The 20824-nt window shown below is 35.8% G+C and overlaps 1 protein-coding gene across 7 annotated transcripts in view; it reads right to left on the bottom strand.

The window, feature by feature from the left end:
• The window catches only part of FSD1L (fibronectin type III and SPRY domain containing 1 like), a 52888-nt gene that overhangs the window by 11882 nt on the left and 20182 nt on the right, over window positions 1–20824 (bottom strand). For 3 of the 7 annotated variants that reach the window (XM_081150676.1, XM_081150673.1, XM_081150677.1), the window contains 8 exons: window positions 20495–20517; window positions 16085–16206; window positions 13239–13448; window positions 11748–11846; window positions 7886–8015; window positions 7213–7245; window positions 4135–4235; window positions 3439–3690 (listed from right to left, as the gene is read on the bottom strand). In XM_081150676.1, the coding sequence (XP_081006802.1) occupies window positions 3439–3690; window positions 4135–4235; window positions 7213–7245; window positions 7886–8015; window positions 11748–11846; window positions 13239–13448; window positions 16085–16206; window positions 20495–20517 (970 nt within the window). The remainder of the gene's footprint in view (window positions 1–3438; window positions 3691–4134; window positions 4236–7212; window positions 7246–7885; window positions 8016–11747; window positions 11847–13238; window positions 13449–16084; window positions 16207–20494; window positions 20518–20824) is intronic. The other 4 variants (XM_081150675.1, XM_081150678.1, XM_081150674.1 and 1 more) reach the window with 3 other exon arrangements.

Here is a 20824-nt window from a genome sequence, read left to right on the forward strand (position 1 = left end):
GTTCTCCTCTCTCTCTACAAGGCTTCCTTAATAAATCCACTGCCACCAGAGAAAAAATGAAACTAACATTTATCCTACTATTAAAACACTGGGTGCTTTCCCTCAAAATATTAAGCAACCTAACATGGTAGCAAAGTTAGTAAATAGCAAAGCAATAATGTTTACTTGTTCTATGCAATCTTCAGTAGCCACTCTGTGATGCCGTCTTTAATAATTAGCTTCAGTTCTACTTCTCTTCTGAGTGCTAGCACTGAATTCCTAAATATTTGCCAGACATGCCAGATGGTTGTCCTGCTGACATCTCACCTTTCCCCAGGACTCTCTCTGTTTCCTATTCTATTGATGACACTATTATCCTCTTGATCATACTGGCTGGAACCTCAGAGTCATCTTCAACTCTTCTTTGTCTCACTCTCCAATCCATTTTTAGTTATCAAGTCCTATGAATTCTACCTTCACACTATCAAAACACACTATCAAATCCATTCTTCTTTTATTATTATTATTTACTATTTTTTAATTCTCCCCCGAGGGTATGTTGTTGTTTTTAAATTGATTTTTTTGAGAGAAGGGGGGGAGGAGGGAGGAGGAGAGTGAAAGAGAAAGAAAGGGGGGGGGGGCATCGATAGGTTATCGATAGGTTGCCTCCCACACATGCCCTGACCAGGGATTGAACCACAACTTAGGTGTGTGCCCTGACAGGGAACTGAACCCCGAAACCTTTCTGGTGTATGGGACAATGCTCCAACAAACTGAGTCACAGACCAAGGTAGCAAATCTTCTTGATTCACTCACTGCTCAGACCCTTGTTCCTACTAATCACTCAGCAAACACTTATTAAGGGCTTACTATGTACAAAGCACTTTCCAGGCAATAAGAATATAATACTTAACAAAACAGACATGGTCCTGCCTCCATTGATTAAAGGCTGCCTCCTGAACACTTTTACCCAATCTATGTTGCAATCTCTTCCACATTTAACCATTTATTCTCTAGTATTTCCAAAGTTAAATTATCATCATATGACTATAGTTTTCTAAAATGTGCAGAAGCCCCCCTCTCTCAACTTCTACAAGAGACTACTCTAGTATTATTTTTCAAGGCCCTCAAAATCTGATCCCATCCTACATTACAACTCCCTCCTGCACCCTATGCTCTAGGCCGACAATTATACTTCCCACCACTATCTTTGAGGAACCACAGAGTATGGGAAAGAAAGCAAAAGATGATAAACAAATGCTATCTTGGTAGTTGAAAAAGGGGAAAAAGAAAAAGTGTGCCAATAAATTTACTATTTATCCTGAGGAAAATTACTTATCTGATTCTAAGTCAATAAATAAAAAAGATGCAGCAAAACTGACAGGTCATCCCTAAAAATAAATCAAGCCAATATGAACATTTTTTCTTTTTTTTAAGTAACTAGAGTGATAGCTCATGAATTATTTACTCAATGTTGCTTAAAATGGTAAAATGGGGTTTTAAGGTGTCAACTTGGAGAGAAGCATCTAGGGAATTACTTTTACTCCTTAGTTCAACAGTATGTCATCTTCAGAATCTTCATAAATATTTAAATGACAGTAGAGAAGATACTTATCAAATACCTAATTCAAAGAGCTTCAAGAAATTTTTCAAAAGATAAATATCAAATTAATTTTAGGTGATTTTAACAAGAAGAAAAGTTTGGCCAAATCTATTAAGATGAAACTTAAGGACAAATATAATCTCCTTCATTTGATTTATAAACAACAAAAAACCCAAACTGCCTAATATAAGAGGAAAAAGACAATTTGACAGAACTCAGACTGGTGACTACAAAATAGTCATACGGATATGAAGTGTCCCATAGGGCCCTGGCCAGTGTGACTCAGTTGGTTGAGCATCGACCTGTGCACTGAGAGGTCATAGGCTTGACTCCCAGTCAGGGGCACATGCCCAGGTTGTCAGCTTGATCTCCAGTAAGGGGTGTGCAGGAGGCAACCAACTGATGTTTCTCTCATCAATGTTTCTACGTCTTTCTCCCTCTCCCACTCTAAAATCAATAAAAACATATTTTAAAAAAATAAAGTTTAGCATAGGAAATATAGTCAATAATATTGTAGCCTGGCCATCATGGCTAAGTGGTTGAGCATCGACCTATTAATCAGGAGATCACAGTTCAATTCACAGTCAGGGCAAATGCCTGGGTTACCGGCTCGATCCCCAGTAAGGAGCATGCAGGAGGCAGCCGATCAATGACTCTCTCTCATCATTGATGTTTCTTCTCTTCCTCTCTCTGAAATCAATAAAGACATAATAATAATAATAATATCATAATAACTGTGTATGGTGCCAGTTGGGTACTGGAAATATTGAGGGGAACACTTTGTAGGGTATGTGATTGGCCACTAAACTGTAACTGGAATTTTTTTTTTTAATTAAAGAAAAAAATAGTGCTAGAAACTGTGCTGCCAAATCACTGCCCTATGATAGTCAGAAGTTGTGTGTCCTACTTTGAGAATCAATCTTTAAGAAATATATTGACATAATATACAATCATAGCAATTAGGGTTTGAAAAAAATTAAGAGGAATAGCTAATGGTACAGAGAAAGTATAGTCTGGGGAAAACAGGGCGAAAGAAGCATGTTAATAGTTTTTTAAACAAATAAGGATTATGTTGTGAATTAGGGAACATAATTCTGTATTTCCTTGCTGATTGGTCATGAGTATAGTCATGTTTCTGTGTTTGAATGTTGATGACCGGTCACGAGATAAATCGTGTCTACACTTACATTAATTTAAGTAATTTTAAGGTCTGAAAGCAAAGTAGTTTTAAAAGAGCAAAAAAGTAGCCAGCCGCATGGGCGCGTTCTGACTCAAAATAGCCAGTCAGCAAGGAGCAACAGTCTCAGAAATTACTAGGAGACAAAGTAAGTCAATTTAAGTAAAACCTTCTAACCAAGTGCTATCCAACAATGAAAGAGGCTGCCTTCTAAGACAATAAACTTCACATAAGAAAGTTCATCAAGCACAGGAGTGGCAACTACCTGTAGAGATAATGTAAAATGAATTTTATACTGGGTGGTAGGTAGATTGGGTAATTCCTAAGGTCTACCCCAACTAGAAAAATCTGACTCCACTCTTTACAGATAATAAAACAAGGTAAGAAGGAATTAAAGTAGACAAAAGAAATTTTAGCTTTAAGACTAAAATTAGCAAAATCTTTCTTTCAGACTCATTTAGTATATTATAGACAAGTACTTTTGTAGGGCTGCAGGCCAACATTGTACACCCTTCCAGTCAATTCTGCAGCTGAAATTATGCTTGTGATCAAATCCTAGTAGGTCAAAACACCCTTACCACACTATTAATGGAAATTCTCTACAGGTGATTACCAGTGAAAAGTACTGAAACACAAGCAACTATGAGGAAATGAATTATGAGAAAATCGGTAAACTTACCCCCATCAAAATCACAGAAAACACCTATTGTCTCAGGAGCAGTAACATCCAAGGCTTTGACTTTATTATTATGCTTTGCTGCAAACGTGTTTTGTAGCCAGTTGTTGACATGGATACACCAACTAGTGTTTGTCTTTCCTAATTGGTCAAATTTCCCTAAAGTCTTATATGCTACTCCCACACTATAGGATTTACAATCCTTCTGGGCCTTGACCTCCCAATAATGTTGTCCACCTTCAATAGCAGTGTCACCTGCAAAAGACCAGAAAGGTAAATTTGACTCTTACCTCTTCCTTATGATTCACATAGATTGTACCTATCTCTTGTCCAATAAAATGGCACAAACAATCTGAATCACGATGTTAATACACAGACACTAATTGCAGAGTATCTGCTATAACTTATATATTACTAATTTTTCTGAATATAAAAAGCTTCAGAACTTATCCTCCCTACTACTCCAAGAGTTATACATATATGTGGAGCACTATGTAAAATGAAGTAAATTTTAAACATATCAATAATAAGACAATTTGAAAACCTGCCAAAGTAATTAGGCTTCAAGAGGGAGAAACTTCGGCAGAGATTTATTCAACACAGAGGCAGTCACTCCAGCTCTGAGTGAGTAGAAAGCCCACCAGTAAGACTGTGATGCCTTTTGCATGAGATAATGAAGAACTGTTATTTTTATCCTACCCAGCACTGTGTATGATTCCCCAGTAAAACGATCTCTGCTGCCTCTTACTGCAGGTGGCCTGGAGCCTACAGATGTCCGTTTTGGGGATGGTGTACCACTTCTATATAAACAGGAACAAAAAGAAAGACAAAGATTCTATGTTGTGAATGTTTCATAAACTAAAATTATAAATCATGAAAGGAAGATGTGAAAAAATTTTTAATTATGTTGTACAAATAGCACCATTCATTTTGTCTGAATTATTACAGAGTTGTCAATGATAAGCACTCACATGTAAGAAGTCACCAACACAAAGCAGGCTGAAAACACCAATATCATGCAGACTGAGCAAGGCTTATACAAAGAACACACAGTTGAACTAAGAAACAATGCCAAAATGAGATCAGATACAAAGGGGAAAAAAATAACTCAAGAAAGATTATGTATTATAGCTTACATTTATTTCTTGCAGTTAAATTTAAATAGAAGCAAAGACAAAAACAAACTTACTGCAATCAAAACTAAATAACCTTTTTTGTCAGCAGTATGTATTCTGGTTCTAGATCTTTTCTTCTTAAAAAGTGAAACAGCAATTGCCCAAATCCATGCATAGGATAATGTCAAGTATTAAAAAGTATTTCTCCTACTATAATGGACAAGATCCAACCTGACCTCCCCTGTGTCAAATTATATGATACGGTAAAGTGGACAGTATTAGGCCTTTCACTAACTCTCTTCAACTCAAAAATTTCAATCCCAAAGACGCTTAAAATTTAATATTTCAATAATATTGAATCACTGCATTTAAAAAACAAAAAATGTATAACTTACCAGTAGTAAAGAAATAAAGGGAAGGCATGGAGAAAAGAAAAACAGACATAACTACTGAGAATGGCAGTTTAAATTTCAGAGAAAAGTTAAATAAGAACTCTGCCACTACAGCATTCCAGACTTCTGAGCCCAAGTACATTTTTGCAAGAAGTACAACAGCTATTATTGTCCTATGTCAAACATACCTCCCCCACACTCCCCCAATCTCTTTAAAGACACCTTGGCCATTTACCTATCTGAATTAAGGCTCTTTGTTACCTCTACTCTGGATTGTTTTACCAGCTTCCGAATGATCTCTTTGCTACCCAATTCATTTTGTTCACTGTTACCAGATACCCGTAACTCCTACTTTAAAATCTTCCAGTACTTCCTTACTGCCTACAAACAACTAGCTTGGCATTTCAAGTTCTTGATTTGGTCCCAATCTGCTTTTCTAGCCTTCTCACCCCTAGAAAGCACTATCCAGTTAAATGTAGCACAGCTGAAGTATTCCTTAAACTGAGACAATCTGCTTCCATGCCTTTCCTCTTGCTCCCAAACTGCAAGCCATACTTCTACTTCCTTGAGAACCAGTTTAAATACCATCGCATTCATGAAGGTCTCCAAGATCGTACAAAGTTAAATAACTCTTTGAGGAGTCCAGCTCCAGGCCAAAATCCTATATGTGCTCTTTTAAGCCCAACCATAGGCAATTATAAAGGCTTTTATTGGAAGGCCTCGGGGGAAGGGCTGCCTTCCCCACACCAGACTTGGTGCACAGCCAGTTCACTGCAGTTTCTGAGGGAAGTTGCAATCCCCTGCCCCTACCCCATGCTCATATGCATATCTGCATTCCTAGCTTAGGCACCTCTATTCAGAGATCCCCTTATAGGTGGGGGCCCTCAACTGAGACCCTTTCCACTGCCTCTGCAGGACCTCCAAGAAGGAGGCAGGGATGGGGGTGTAATGTAAAGACACTTTCCTCCCCTCTGTCTGAATACTCTTCTATTTTGAACATTTCCTGTTCTTCCATCTTCTTGTCCTCAGGTCTATAAACAACAGGATGAGCCTTTTGTTTGGGGCTTTCTCAGTAGCGAGATGATATCCACCATCTGTGATCTACTGATTTACCTGACCCTCACCTCATTCTGCTGGGAAAAATGGGACATGGGGAGAGCTAGCACCCTTTCCTTTGTGGCCTCTTGTTTATATTATCACAGTGAATAAAAGGCTTGATTGTTACTTTCAGCTTGGCTCAGTGTCCTAATTGACCATTTCAACACTTGGCAGCTCAAGAAATCTTTCTTCCCCTAAACTCCTTTATTCACACTTACCATTACACATACTCTCTGCCTGTATTATTGTTATTTGTAAATAGATATATCTCTCATCTGCATAAGTCAGGGAAAATTTCTTGAATGCAGGGACAGTGTTTCTCTCTATAAACCCCACAATATCTAGCAGACATCCTACAGTGAACAAATATTTATGGGAAGAATAAATGTATATAATATTCCAGAAGTAGCCTACATAGAAAATACCCTTAAAAGGAGGGAGGGGAGAAAGAGAAATAATATGATATGAAATGCTAAATATAAGCAGTCTAAAAATCTGCAAGTGACCAAATGAAACTTTATAGACTCTATTAAATCTAGCAGCATTTTACAATTTATGATATACTAGCTATGAAATCACTTTTGCCAATGAGTGAATAAACTGGAAAAAAGAGAGGAAGATAATATGAAAAGAGAACACATTCTGGTTTCTGATAAAGATACGCTGGTCTTCAAATTAGCACATTATTACTTGTGCAATTTGAATTGATTGATCTTTCTGGCACTGTCCTAATAATTTCACTAATAACCTTTACTTTTTATCCTAATGCTTTCAAAATTGCATGATTATAAAGTACAGAACACCTCACACCTGCCTCATGTCAAATACAAATAAAAGCAAAGCTGTGAAGTTAGATATATTGAATACAGCACAACAAAAAGATGCTAGGTAAGTAAATACAGAGAAAAGTCAGCTAAGGGAAAATCATTCAAGGAAGACTTTAAGCAGAGCTTATTGTTTTGTTATCATATACAATATAATCAAAATATGCAGCACACTTTAATGCTGTAAATCCCAAACATAAGCTAGCAATACAGACAGTCTACAGAGAGCAATATTTTAGCTTATGAAGGCTGCTGCAGTGGCTTCTGCTTATTGGTTAAAGGAAAAAAATTACAGTTATTCAGCCAAGCTAGACATACTAAATCCTAGAACTAAACAAAGATCGTCACCTTGGATGTTTCCTCAGTGAAGTAACATGGGCACTGTCAGATAAAAATAGGCAACTGTTAAGAGTGCTTTAAAACTTAAATTTAACAGCTTATAATAAAATTAGACCAAAAGCCTGATGAGGAAATTCTTTTATTTATTTATTTGCTGATGTAACTCACAGTGATATTAACTTATTTCAGTTTGAGAAAAATTTTCCTCCGTTAAAAAACAAAGAGGACTCATACTTTGAGACTATCTAAATAAGTCTAACCACAACTAAAGGTCCCAAGCCTCTGGTTCATAAGGTTGCTGATGGGGGCAAGGCACTGGGGTTGTGCATGCTGAAAGCTGCCATGTGAGGCAGACTTTCAGGTAAGACTGGTGATCTAAAATTCAGGAACTATATTAGGAACTTCTTTCTAAGCACTTCAAGATGCTCTAGATATAGCTTAAAAGAAATGGAATACTGAAATAAAAATGTGTGAGAAGAGAATTAGGAAAGAAACTAAGGAAAAGTAATGGAAATGTTACTGATGAATTCAAGAATTGACCCACAATATTATATGTTTCACTTTCATGTTACTAACACATCACAAATCAGATATACAGAATATGAATTTCTATATGTTATTGTCAAGTAAGAACCAGTGTACAAGCATTTGTCCAGACAACAGATTTAAAAAACTAGCTTACCTGCCCTTGTTCTCTTTTCCTTTCATTTTATTTTCTTGACCTTTTCCTCCAGTAGGGTCCCACTCTACACAGGTATCTTCAACTCTTAGGTTCAAATGGGATGAAGAGTTATCCAAACTGAAGTTAAGTGCTATAAAAAACAGTATTTCAATTTTATAAAAATGTAGCGTATCTCCACTTTCTGAAGTACAACTATCATCACATTATTTCCTACCCAATTTTTTCAACACTGCACATAAAGAGTAAAGTTCAGCTCTGGGCCAGGTGGCTGAGTTAGCTGGAGCAGCATCCTGTACACCAAAGGGTTGCGGGTTCGATTCTTGCTCAGGGCCATACCTAGGTCAAGGGTTCTGTCCCCGCAGATTGGCGCGCGTGTGGGACGCAACAGATCAATGTTTCCTTCTCACATCCAAGCTTCTCTCTCTGTCTCTGTCTCTGTCTCCCCCCACCCCCGCCCATTTCCTCCCTCTCTAAAATCAATAAAACAAAACAAACAAAAAAACACATGTCCTTGGATGAGGATTTAAAATTTAAAAAAAGAAAGAATAAAGTTCGAATTCCCAATCTTAGTATTTAAAGTCCCCAAAGAGAAGGTGGTCATTTACTAATCCCTACTTTACTTCCCATTACTCTTTATATATCTTATACTCCCAGCTAACACGACGGCCTGGCACAGCCACTGCAGTTTCTACTATTCCTCCTGCTGGAACCTCCATCAGTGCACAAGGACCTCAGTTTCCTGCTATTAGAATATCAGGCCACTGCCAGTTGACTGTTACGACTAAACAGGAAGAGGCACTGGTAGAACTGAGGATGAGAAAGTGATGTGATGTCAAAAATTATTGAGCCTAGCACACATAATTTTCCAGGTGCTCTAACACTTAATAATTTCATATTTAAACTTTCAGTAGTTTTAAATTAAGACAAGCATGGAGAAACAGGCAGGAAGCAAGGGAACTGACAGATGAGAGAGCTAGAGATGCTTTACATGACAAGGAAAGGGGCTCCTCCTTAAATGAAAATAAAACAAAAAACTAAGCTTTTCAAATTATTTGGTATTTGGGGAAACTATCTGTACTAATCACAAGACTTACTCAGGACAGCTAATTTAGGAAATCAGTATAGCCTCTCTTTGGAAATTGAAGGTAAATCATTACAATGTTATGCTGAGTTCCTCCTATAATAAATGCAATTCCTAGAATCTCTATCTTAAGCAAGGTATCATCTTCTACATAGTTACCAGCAAATCTGCCTCAGTTAGTTATATTTCCCTCCCAAAGCTTAAACTTCTGGTAATTATTCACTGAAGGAATATTCCTTTACAATACCCCATTTCACCTAAGAATCTAGCTAAGGCTTCAGCATGCCTGTAAAGTATGCATCATCAAATAACAAAATATTCACATAGAGAGCCTAATGTTTACCTAGTGAATCAAGAATCCAGTTATCCTCTACCTACTGTTCAATAAAGAGCACTTTAATTTCAACCTCGCATCTGACCCGTTGTTCACTGGGGTCTTTATTTATACAACATTCTAAGTACAAATTTACTAACCCTAACTGCTTCTAGTAATTGTCATTCTATGCAAGTAAGTTAATAGCTTTCAAAATCTGCATGTGAACAGACAGGAACTTACAGAATGAAGAAATATTCAGCTTTTCAGTAAAAATGGAAAAATTCCTTAATAGACAGGTTATTAAAAAGTCAGGATTAAGCAAAATTGAGACACTGCACTACCAAGAATGAACTGCCTTAAGAAAACAGGGTTACCCTCTGTATTGGCTATTAGGTAATCTAATGCATGTGAGGGCATCCACGTTTTTGAGAGAAAGAAAACGTGGATCTAACTCAAAGGTGCCATCAATTCTCAATTACTTGTTAAAATCCAAAGGCTGATTTAAAAAAAATTATTTTAAAAATAAATTTTAAAAAAAAGAAAGAAAAAGATCCTCTGGTTGTTCTCTAATGTGTCATATGATGGAGAGAAGGGTGGAGTCAATGGTGGCAGGAAAGGTATCATCCCCAAGTCACTTGAGACCAGACTTACCAAATACCACAGCATTCAAACAAAAAGGCATGGCTTTCAATCCCAGGGGTGTAATCTTTTCTCTCTCTTTCTTTTTTAATTTTGGAAGCTATCCCTTTATGGAACCTCAACTGAGGCTAAGGTAACAGGAATAATACTGTATAGTTTTGGTTTTTTTAAAAGACTGGCTTCCACACTGAGGTCTCAAATGTTAGTCCTGTCTCTTATATAAACCCTGTAATACAGCTAGATATTAGTTTCCATATCTTTAAAAGTCTGTGAAAACAAAGTAGCAAAAACTCAGAGTACAGAAATATTTCAAGGGTTCAATGTGTATTGGTGGCTGCTTTCTTGGTATCCTAAGACATTACAGCCATTATCACGTGAGGCCAGGGAGTAAACTGTGATTAATATCATATCATCTACCTTTACAAGGAAGTAAGGAATAATATACTTTTAAAATTCTGGTCATAAGAATTCATGCATCACTTTTGACAATTCCAATGACAGAGAAATAATGCCACATACACTGGGGAGACAGATAACAATGTTGACTATTTTCCACCATAAGTAGCAAGATATGAAAGTTTGGTAGGCCTCAACTATTTAATCTCCACCTCTCCCTTTCTCTCCAGTTCTGTGTTCATACCCTTATTTCTACTGGTTGGTAAACAAGGGCTGCAGCAAGCCAAGAAAATTAGTAAACAACTGTTCAACATGTCTTTTTAAAACCTGGCCTTTTCCTCTGGAGCTCTTGCTCTCATTAATAGCCACTCCAGTGCTATGGGATAACTTTAGAAAATCTGTGACCCATAGCTATTTAAAAGACAGATTTTGTCTGGATCTCCCTGAAGTTCAAAATCACTGTTCATTGGGCCTCAGGGTTGAGTTTCAGTCTACCCACACCCAGGGGGTCCATCCCCAAGGCGAGAAATGTTTGAAAAAACTAGAATCAACTAGTCTCTCTCTACAAACCCTTAGATTACAAATTTCAGTTTAATATAAATATACAAACATCATTGAGATGTGTGGAATCTGATTCTGGAAGTAAACCCAGTCAATTATCATCTCACAACTGGGGAGATCTCTAGCACTATGACCTTCAAACTGGTAAACATCTGAAAAAGCCGTGTTAAAATATGGGAGTTAAAACTAGGGAGTTTTAACTAAATTCAAATTGCTCTCAGACTTTAGGCACCTAGGTTAATGCCTTCAACAGGAGCTGGCACAGAACTTGGAAACAGATTCTTATTCACACCTTTCCAAGCTAGATCTAGGTATCAAACACAAGTCATTTAACATATTTGAACTTCACTTTCTTCTGCAAAATGGCTATCAATAATATCTATTCTACTGATCTCTCAGAATGGTTTTAATGATAAATAAAGAACTGTGAGAGTGCTTTGTAAACATTAATAAACTATATAAATGTTAATTTCTACAATAAGATTTAAGGAAACAGAGAGAAGGTGAACTAAACTGAAAAGGTACTTCTCCATCACTGAGCCATAATCCATTCCCTAGGAAAACACTGGACACATCTCAATGATGTTCATATATTTACACTAAACTGAAATTTGTAAACTAAGCACCCACCTAAGAATGTAAGACTATCATCTCAGTCTATTTTACCTACCTGAATACCATGATAAAGGAAAAACTAATGAAAAGCACTACTGATGTCCTAATTTCTCCATCTTAAAATTCCTATTGTTGGGAATTCCTGGTGGGGGGAGGAGGGATGCAAACATACATAAAATGCTTCAAGTCATGAAGTCTCAAATACCTTCAGATGTTGTCTTATTTTATGCTGTCTAAATAGTTACTTATCTTACCTTTTGTCTCTAAAGTCACTGGATCAGAATACTCTCCAGCCACAGCTTTGTTACAAGCTCGCACTCTGAAATTCATATACTTTGAATCAAACTTTAAGCCTAAAAAAATGAAAATGATTATCAGACATAAAAAGTAAAGGAATCTACTCCAAAAATATGAGTATAAACCTTCAAACAGACATCTTTTCCTCTTTGAAACTTTCTCTTTATTCAGGAAGAATATAAATTTATGTTAAAACAATGATAATGCTGAAATAAGAGAAATAATGATTTGCCTATTACTTTCTTCAAAAGAAATAAGTTATGCAGTTTATCAATGAGGTCTTTTAAAACCTAGTGATAAAAAGGTACTGTCAAGCTTCATTAAAAGTAATGTTTCATTCAAGGATAGATACTGAAATTTAAAATAACATATTCAACTTGTGGAAAGTACACACCCTAAGGAATTTTTATATTTATGAACACTGTCTTTTTATGTGAAAAATAAATTTAAAGAGAAAGTCAAGCATAGGGATTAATAGCAAAACTGTGAAATTAGTCATGTCTAGATTAAAACAGTCTAAAAATTACTAGCTAGGGAACTTTCAACATGGTAGAGCCACAGTTTTGTATATAAACAGAAATAATAAAACCAACCTCATAATTGTAAATAGTAAATGAGGTGTATTGTACTGGTTAAATGAAATGCATCGTGTAATACATTTCACCCCTGCTCCTGACAAATGGTGTTAACAATGGTAAAGTTACTAATATTACTGACCATGCATAAGAAGCATTTAACAACTCAGGCAACATTCGGCCATTTCAAATACCCAAAGTCCCCTATATATGGCGATAACCTTTTAAAGACTTTCGTAAGGCCAACAAACAAATTTCTAATACCAAGTCACAGCTCTACTATGAGTACAGTGAAGGTAATCATAAAAGGGTAAAGGCAAAAATATTTGTGGAGAAGGGTATACATCTAGAAAATTGAGGTTTTTTTGTTGCTAGAAACCAAGGTAAAAATTAAATGTTATTCTGAACTATTGTTTCCAGAACTCCCCTTCATGTTTGTTCTATATACATTGTTTTACCAGGTTGTAAATATCCAGAATTAATTTAAATGAAGGTTTTCTTGATATTTTAAGAGAAATTCACCTCTATAATGAATATATAAAAAGTCACTTGGTTAAAGAAATTTAATAACATCATCTTTTAAAATAACTCAAAATAGCCCGGCCAGGCGTGGCTCAGTGGTTGAGGGTCGACCTAGGATCCAGGCGGTCGGGGTTCGATTCCTGGTCAGGGCACATGTCTGGATTGCCGGCTAGGCAGCAGATCAATGACTCTCTCATCATTGATGTTTCTATCTCTCTCTTTCCTCTCCCTCTCCTTTCCTCTCTCTGAAATCAATCAAGATATATTTAAAAAAAAACAACAAAAAACTCAAATACTTTTCACAATTATGTTTATTCTCTGAGAAAGATTCATGAAATGCAGTCGTTTTACCTGACAGTGTATATTCAGTACCCTTAATATGATCAATTATCTCCCAGCATCGCTCATCCTTTACGCGTGGAAGTCCATCAAAATTAGTTTTCCTATATTCCAGGATAAAATGGTCAATCTTATTATCTTCTTCTGGCATTCTCCAAGCTACTGTTACAGCATTGTCAGCCACCAAACACTCTACTGGATCTATCTCTGGAGCCTTGGGGACTGAAGACAAAAGAAACAGACTCATTTCTCATTTACTACAGCAGTAACCCAGTATTTATGTCTGCCACTCGAACTAGGGTTTTCCTGCTGCTTTTGAACTAGTCAACTAAGTCCGGCTAAGAGAAGAGACAGTTTATAAATGCAATATATTCTTCAAAGCTCTGCTTAAAATTCATGTTTCAAAGTTTCTTCATAGCTTATTCAAAGTTTATTAAATCCTACTTAGCAAAAAGCAATACAAACATGCTAAGAATCAAGAAACAATAATGACTTGTTGCCCCTCCAGGCCTGGCTCAGCGGTTGAGCATCGACCTAGGATCCAGGAGATCACGGTTCAATTCCCAGTCGGGGGCATGCAAAAGGCAGACGATCAATGATGACTCTCTCATCACTGATGTTTCAGCTCTCCCCCTCCCTCTCTCTTTCTCTCTCTGAAATCAACAAAGAGATATTAAAAAAAAAAAGACTTGTTACTTCTCAGTATGTACTTTTAATCTATTTCAAACAGCTGTAGAATATACATTAAATCGCTACTGAGAAAATAACTTGCTTTGAATATAATTAAAATAATTCAAGATATTTTCTATGTATTTTTTAAATCTCATTTATAAAATAATTGTAATTTCTCAGCACTAAACAAAAATGAACTCCCCAACCTCCAAAATACTTAAGAATTTTAAAATGTTCCTTCAAAGAGTTCTATGACTCATTAAAATAAATTGGGATAAATGAGCCACAATTAACATGTATGAACATTAATCAATTTCCTTTCCATAAGAGATTTTTCCATAGCTCAACATTAACAGATGTTTCATTTACATAACAACGGGCTAATTGGAGAACATGGTCCTCCACTGATACAGATGTGTCTGAAATGTGTGAAACTGTACAGGCATTATATTTTAAACATTCTGTCACTGAAAAAAAGTTTTATTCCAAGTATGCAAGGGTGGTTCAACATTTTAAATCAATTAATGTAATCTATCACATCAGAAGAAAAATCATATGATCATCATATCAGCAGACAGAGAAAAAACATTTGACAAAATCCAACCACTCATGACAAAAATTCTCAGCAAACTAGGAATAGAGGGGTCTTACTTGATAAAGAACATCTACAAAAAAACCTAGGGCAGGGATGTCCCCTCTCACCACTCCTATTCAACAGTATACTGGAAGTTCTAGCTAAATGCAGTAAGACAAGAAAAGGAAGTAAAAGGTACATAGACTAGGAAGGAAGAAATACAACTGTCTTTGTTCCCGATGACGTGATTATCTATAGAGAAAACTCCACAGAATCAATGAAAATAATTACTGAAATGAGCAAACGATTATAGCAAGACTACAAGATACAAGGGATAAACCAGCAGAGTGCAGGGAAATTTTAGGGCAATGAAACTGTTCTGTATGATAATGTTATGGTGGACACATGACATTATACATTTGTCACAATGCACAGAATTGTATAACACAAAGAGTGAACCCTAATGTAAACCATGGGCTTTAGTTAATAATAATAATGTATCAATATTGGTTCACCAATGATAGTAAGTGCACCGTATTAATGCAGGATGTTAAGAGGGGACCTTGCACATGGGGAGGACATGCACTGACAAGTATACTACTCTCTTCCTCTGCACTATGATTCCTTCTCTCATCTATCCTTCTAAAACTTCCAGAACTCCTGAACTATTCCACACAAGTTAACACTTCACTTGTGCTACCCTTACTTGTTCCACTAGTTTCATGACTACTAACCTTGCCTTTCCAATTGTATTCTAAATCCCTGACCAAATATTCAGAGAATTGTTTCATATCAACATCCTCTATTCAAAACAGCTAACCACTAAAAAATAAAAACCAGTTCTAACAAAGCACCTATTTAAGTAAAACACTTCACTTTCAAGAGATTTCCTGATCCCCCAAATCACCATGTCCAAATTGTTTTAGCTATCAACTTAACATTAGTTGATGCTAGCTAAAAAGAGAATACTACTAACCAAAAGGTCTTTAATTGGCTCTTTCAAGCATGTGAACAAATAATTTGGGACTCAGTTTCAAATAGTTTTGGCTACTGAAATATCCTCATACTAATACTCTAATAAACCAATGTTAACATATTATTGCTGGAAATAAAATTCCATCTGAACCAACAACCACCGCAACAAAAATGGTAAAGATAGTAGCTAACATTTATTGAATGTTAACTCTGCGCTTTAGAGATTTCAATTAATTTAATCCCTATAAAAACCCTAGAAGGATAACATCACATTTTAAAGATGAAGAAAATGAGGCAAAGTTAAATAGCTTGTTTGAGGTTACGCAGCAAGTAAGTGGTAGCCAAGATTCAAATCTAAGAAATCTGGGTACAAGACCCAGTGTTACACTGTGGTGTACTGCTCTGTCAAACTAACGATAAAATATATCCTTTAATGGGATTCTTAAAAATGGAATTTTAACTACCAGTAAAATAATTCTCTAAAAATAAAGACTAGCAAATTTAATTATCCCTTAGCTGAATGAAGAAAAAAATCGAGCTATACTTCTTTAATATTTACATTCCAATGCTCATACAGAAAAATCTTGCAGAAAAAATGTTTTCTATATCTAACTTTACATCTAATATATGCACTTACCTGGCAAAAACTTCAAAGTCTGCAACATCTGTCTTTCCTGAGAAAAATCCACCATTAAATGAGTCATGTTGTCACTGACCTTTGGTTTCAAAGAAAGGCGAAAGGCTGAGGCCATTGTTACTCTACGGCAAACACAAACATACTTTTAAAAATAAAAGAATGGGAAGTGTCATATATTTAATTTATAAAATGTAAGGATAGAAATTATTTCACTCTAGTGAATTCAGAAACTCTAACAAAGATAACAAAACTAAATAGAAATTTGTTTAGTCTTTGAAACTTAACTAAATAAAAAAACTGTAAAATGTTTTTAAATTTAAAGACATTTAAGATAACTTTAAAGGATTTTCCTCCAGCCAGTTTTATAAAAATGCATATAAATACAACAAGTATCACAAGAGACAAATCAGCATAAATCATCTGTAACAGACCCAACAGCCATCTAAACCTCTGTACAACTCAATCTTACTGACTTCCTGATGCCAGCCTCACTTTTCATATGCCAAATAATGACCTGTACATACACCCAGATTCAAACATTCTACCTGGGAGTAACAGCTACTCCGTGTATCCTCAAATAAGAGTAGAGGTACACTGACCAAATACTGTACAGCTTGGGAGCTGCTAAGGATAGGCCATGGATGAGAAAAGAGAGATGTGAAATCACTAGTGGCTGTCATTCTGACATGTCAACATCAGCTATATGGAAGGATATAGGAGAAACAACTCTGTGAAACCACATGCCATAAAAATAACAGGAGTTCAATAAATATTTAGTAGATGAATGTGGTATAAAAAACAAAAACAAAAAAAGCAAGAAGCTATACCAGACCTCATTTTATCCACAGTATGGGGAAACTGTTCTGTCAATTAAAACTGGAAAGAAAAGAAATTATCATGCTCTATTAATTTGTCATTTTATCTCAAGTTTCAGTTTTTCATATTATAGTAAATTTCCACATGTATCACAAAGTAATTCCCTTTAGAATCTTTCATCAAAAAACAATACAAAAGTAATATTCATGAATGTTGTCCTCCTAGTACACAATTTGGGAGAGGAAGTAAATAGAGCTGGAGGAACAAAGATAATACAAGGCCTAGTCATTCAGATCTGCCAAATCTACTCTAGAGATCAATGGCATAAAAGATATCAAACTCACTGCTATAGTCAATTATTTTAGGAAGAAAAATGTCTGTTACTGTATTCAGTTTATTTCATTTTAAAACTAAGAAAGTAGTCACTCTATTTAGAAACAAAGTTAACTGATCTGTTTATCAAGAAGAAAGTGCTATACTGAAATACAATTTATAGGGAAAGGAACTCACACTTAATGAACTTCAGGCCTAACAGTGAGTCTTTCTCACATACTACTTTATGCTGCTGGTTCTCAATAATAAAATTTCAGATTTCATCAATAAGAAGTTAGGAACAAAGGCTAAGTCTTACATACTCTGTTCTTTACAGTCCCAAGTATCTTTTGATTCAAAGACTTCTCAAAGAGCTATACTCAGAAGGTACTAAAGTAAGTGCCCATAGAATCAATGAATGGGTTTGAACCTACTTACTTGCTTCTAAACCTGATTATTTAAATGCATTCTTTGAACTGTTGAGAAAAAAATATCTGAAAGTATTTTAGATAATTTAATTCTGAAGCTTTATCTGCAAAACTTGATTTAATCACTAAGACCTCAAAGAAAAAGAATGTTTCCAAAAAAGCAATAGAAAGGTCTATCAAAGCCTAAAAAAACACAAGTGACCTTCATTTTCTAGTCGATGAAAATTTCAGTCTCCATAAATCAAGTCAGATGTACACCAATGCTATAATCTTTCAAAAGACTGGACTTTTTAAACTGAATATATTTAGACAATTGTGGCCCAAAGCCCAAACTAACAATCTAAAATCCATAGATAATTATGTTACGGATCCATGTTGTTACAAATGTTTTAATTCCACCTTTCTTGATTTATTTCTAATAGTAAAGCTGAATACAAGAATCACTTCTCCACTTTATTTTTGCAAAGTTAACTGCAAAACATACAGATGGACACTTTCTTTTTTTAAAAATATATCTTTATTGATCTCAGAGAGAGGAAAAGAGAGGGAGAGAGAGATAGAAACAACAGTGATGAGAGAGTCATTGATAGGCTGCCTCCTGCAAGCCCCGGACTGGGGATAGAGCCTGCAACCCGGGCATGTGCCCTGACCGGGAATCGAATCCCTATCGCCTGGATCCTAGGTAGACGCTCAACCGCTGAGCCACACCTGGCCGGGCTAGATGGACACTTTTAATTTCCTTAAAATACCTACCTAATTAGCTTGACTCTTCCTTTCATGACCCCTTTCCTTCAAGAACCAGTAACTCCCACAATATACCTCACAATATACCTCAACTAATCATCTTCCAACATTACTGCGCCCCCAGAAGTATATACCAGTGCCCTGTAAAGATGCAGAGATCGGCTCTACATTGTCTTCTCATTTCTGTTTTCAGTGTTTCCTGTCACTCGCCATTCCTCCTGTACAACTTCTGTCTGACCAAATGATAAATACTGAGTTCACACAGGTACTTTCACTTTTATATCTCTGCTTGTTCAGGTATGTTACACACTCTTCCTTAAAATACCACTTTAGCCCTCATGTAAGGGAATAATCCTTTCTTCCCTCGGTGAAAGTAATTATTTATGATTATATGCTTAAATTTTTCTTATATTATAAATGGCAATAATGGAATTTTAGAAGCTTGCTTCCTAGGAGAGCATCTAAAAACTATATCAGAGAAACCTGGACATTATGAAACTAACTATCAAGTTTAAAAAATTAAGCCAAAATCCAGAAATATTCCTTAGGCAGGAAATAAAAATTTTGTGGGAAGCCTAAAAAAATGAATAAGATTTGAAAAACAAAACAAAACAAACGAAAAAGAAACTCTGACACCTGAGATCCCTTGGATACTGATGAAATCAAGCCAAGAGGTTAGCTTAGAAGAAGAGGAAAGGAAATCAGGCTTCACTGAAGAATACATTCAGCCATGAACACTGATCATAGCATTAAATTCTGACAAACAAATCTGGACAAAGAGAAAGAGGTCAGGGGTAAGGACAGAATTCGGGGAAGCACAGAACCAGAGAGATTCCTAGTAGAACAAGGGAGGCTATTGCAAGGTCTCTCACCAAGTCTTTAGACAGTCCAAGGCCTGATCAGGAAGTGGCTAATCACAAGAATAATCTAGCCAGGTAGGAAGACGGATCACTCACAGTGAATTCCAGCAGACACAACCCAAGACTACCTTATACAAAAAAAAAAAGCGCCTCAAACAACCAATACTTTACTTTTCATCTTCAAACTCTCATGATCTCCTTTCTACATTTGGGATTTATAAGAATAATCCATGTCTTTAACCAATCTCTGATATAAAATATTCAAAAAATAAAAATGAATATTTGTGCTAAAAATGCTATGACTGCCATGTGAATCTTGCCTCTAGTAAAATAAACAGGCATGAGAGAAACACAGAATTGAAGTCTTCAGCCAAGATTAACAATAAAGACACTGGTTTTCACACAATCTATAATGAATGGTTTTATAAATTATCGGATGAAGAGTAATTTCATCTAGGATTCAGAGTGGTGATTTGAGGAGCTGTGCCTTTCAGAGAATCCCATATCCTCAAATACAGAAACCTAAGTGATCATCTCACTACAGTCAATGATCAGTGACTAGCCAGGCAGATCAGAGCCATCCCTTCTGTGGCAACCCGATCCAAAATTGCCAGCAGCTCCTTTAGCCTTTCTGTGTACCCATTACAGCAAGTACTCAGTTTCCTTTCCTAATCCTGACTCTATCAATGAGAAAGACCTTTTAAGTCAGAGTCTTTCATAATTTTCTTTAATATTCTCTTCCCAAAAACTAGATAGAAGTGGCATTAGAAAGAGAAAGAGATGGCACCAGGAATAGGATGGAATGAGGATACAAAGGTGTTAAAATTAACAGGAGAGCAGCACAGTAGGAGAGCTGTAGCTCCTGAAGACTATTTAACATGCTGTGACTTCTCAGAAAATAAGACACGCTTATAAAATTTAAGAACAACAAAAAATGCATTCCAGGAATATATATTTTTAATTATTCAAATCGGTTCCCCATCTATTAGCATAGGTAATTAAGAACTGTACTAAAACTAACTACATTATACCAGAAATGAAATTCTTTTGGAAGCACAAAATTGTCCACAACTATGGTTTTATTTTAATATTGTTTATTTCAGAAAAACATACAGAAGACATTTTCTTTTGTACTTGATCATTAGGTATTTTTATTTTAACCAATGAGATTCTAATAAGAAACTGTTCCTGAATTTCATTTCTGACTTCAATATCAACACTTAAATAAAAACATAGGCTTTATTCCATACCTATCCTTGATCTGTCTGGCAGCCTTGGAGCAAATCAGGGAGGAGAGAAAGAAGGCAGTTAGTGCTTTTCATGCAAGTTCAATGGCAGTGACATGCAAGAAAAGTTAGGATATAAACCCTGGAATAGATTAGTTCATATTCACCAAAACATAAATTATAGGAAATATGTACAGTTTGCATCAGCTTGCATAATGTGATGTTAGAAATACAGTAGAAAATCTAGACCCCATATAAATCACCTTACAAGGAGGAAAACTGAACACCACTTCACACTAAAACCAGATGACTACAAACGATTTTTCTTACCTTAAGGTTATCCTAACACGCCTC

The sequence above is a fragment of the Miniopterus schreibersii genome, assembly GCF_964146895.1.
Source record: "Miniopterus schreibersii genome assembly, chromosome: 11".
NCBI classification, from domain to species: Eukaryota; Metazoa; Chordata; class Mammalia; order Chiroptera; family Miniopteridae; genus Miniopterus; species Miniopterus schreibersii.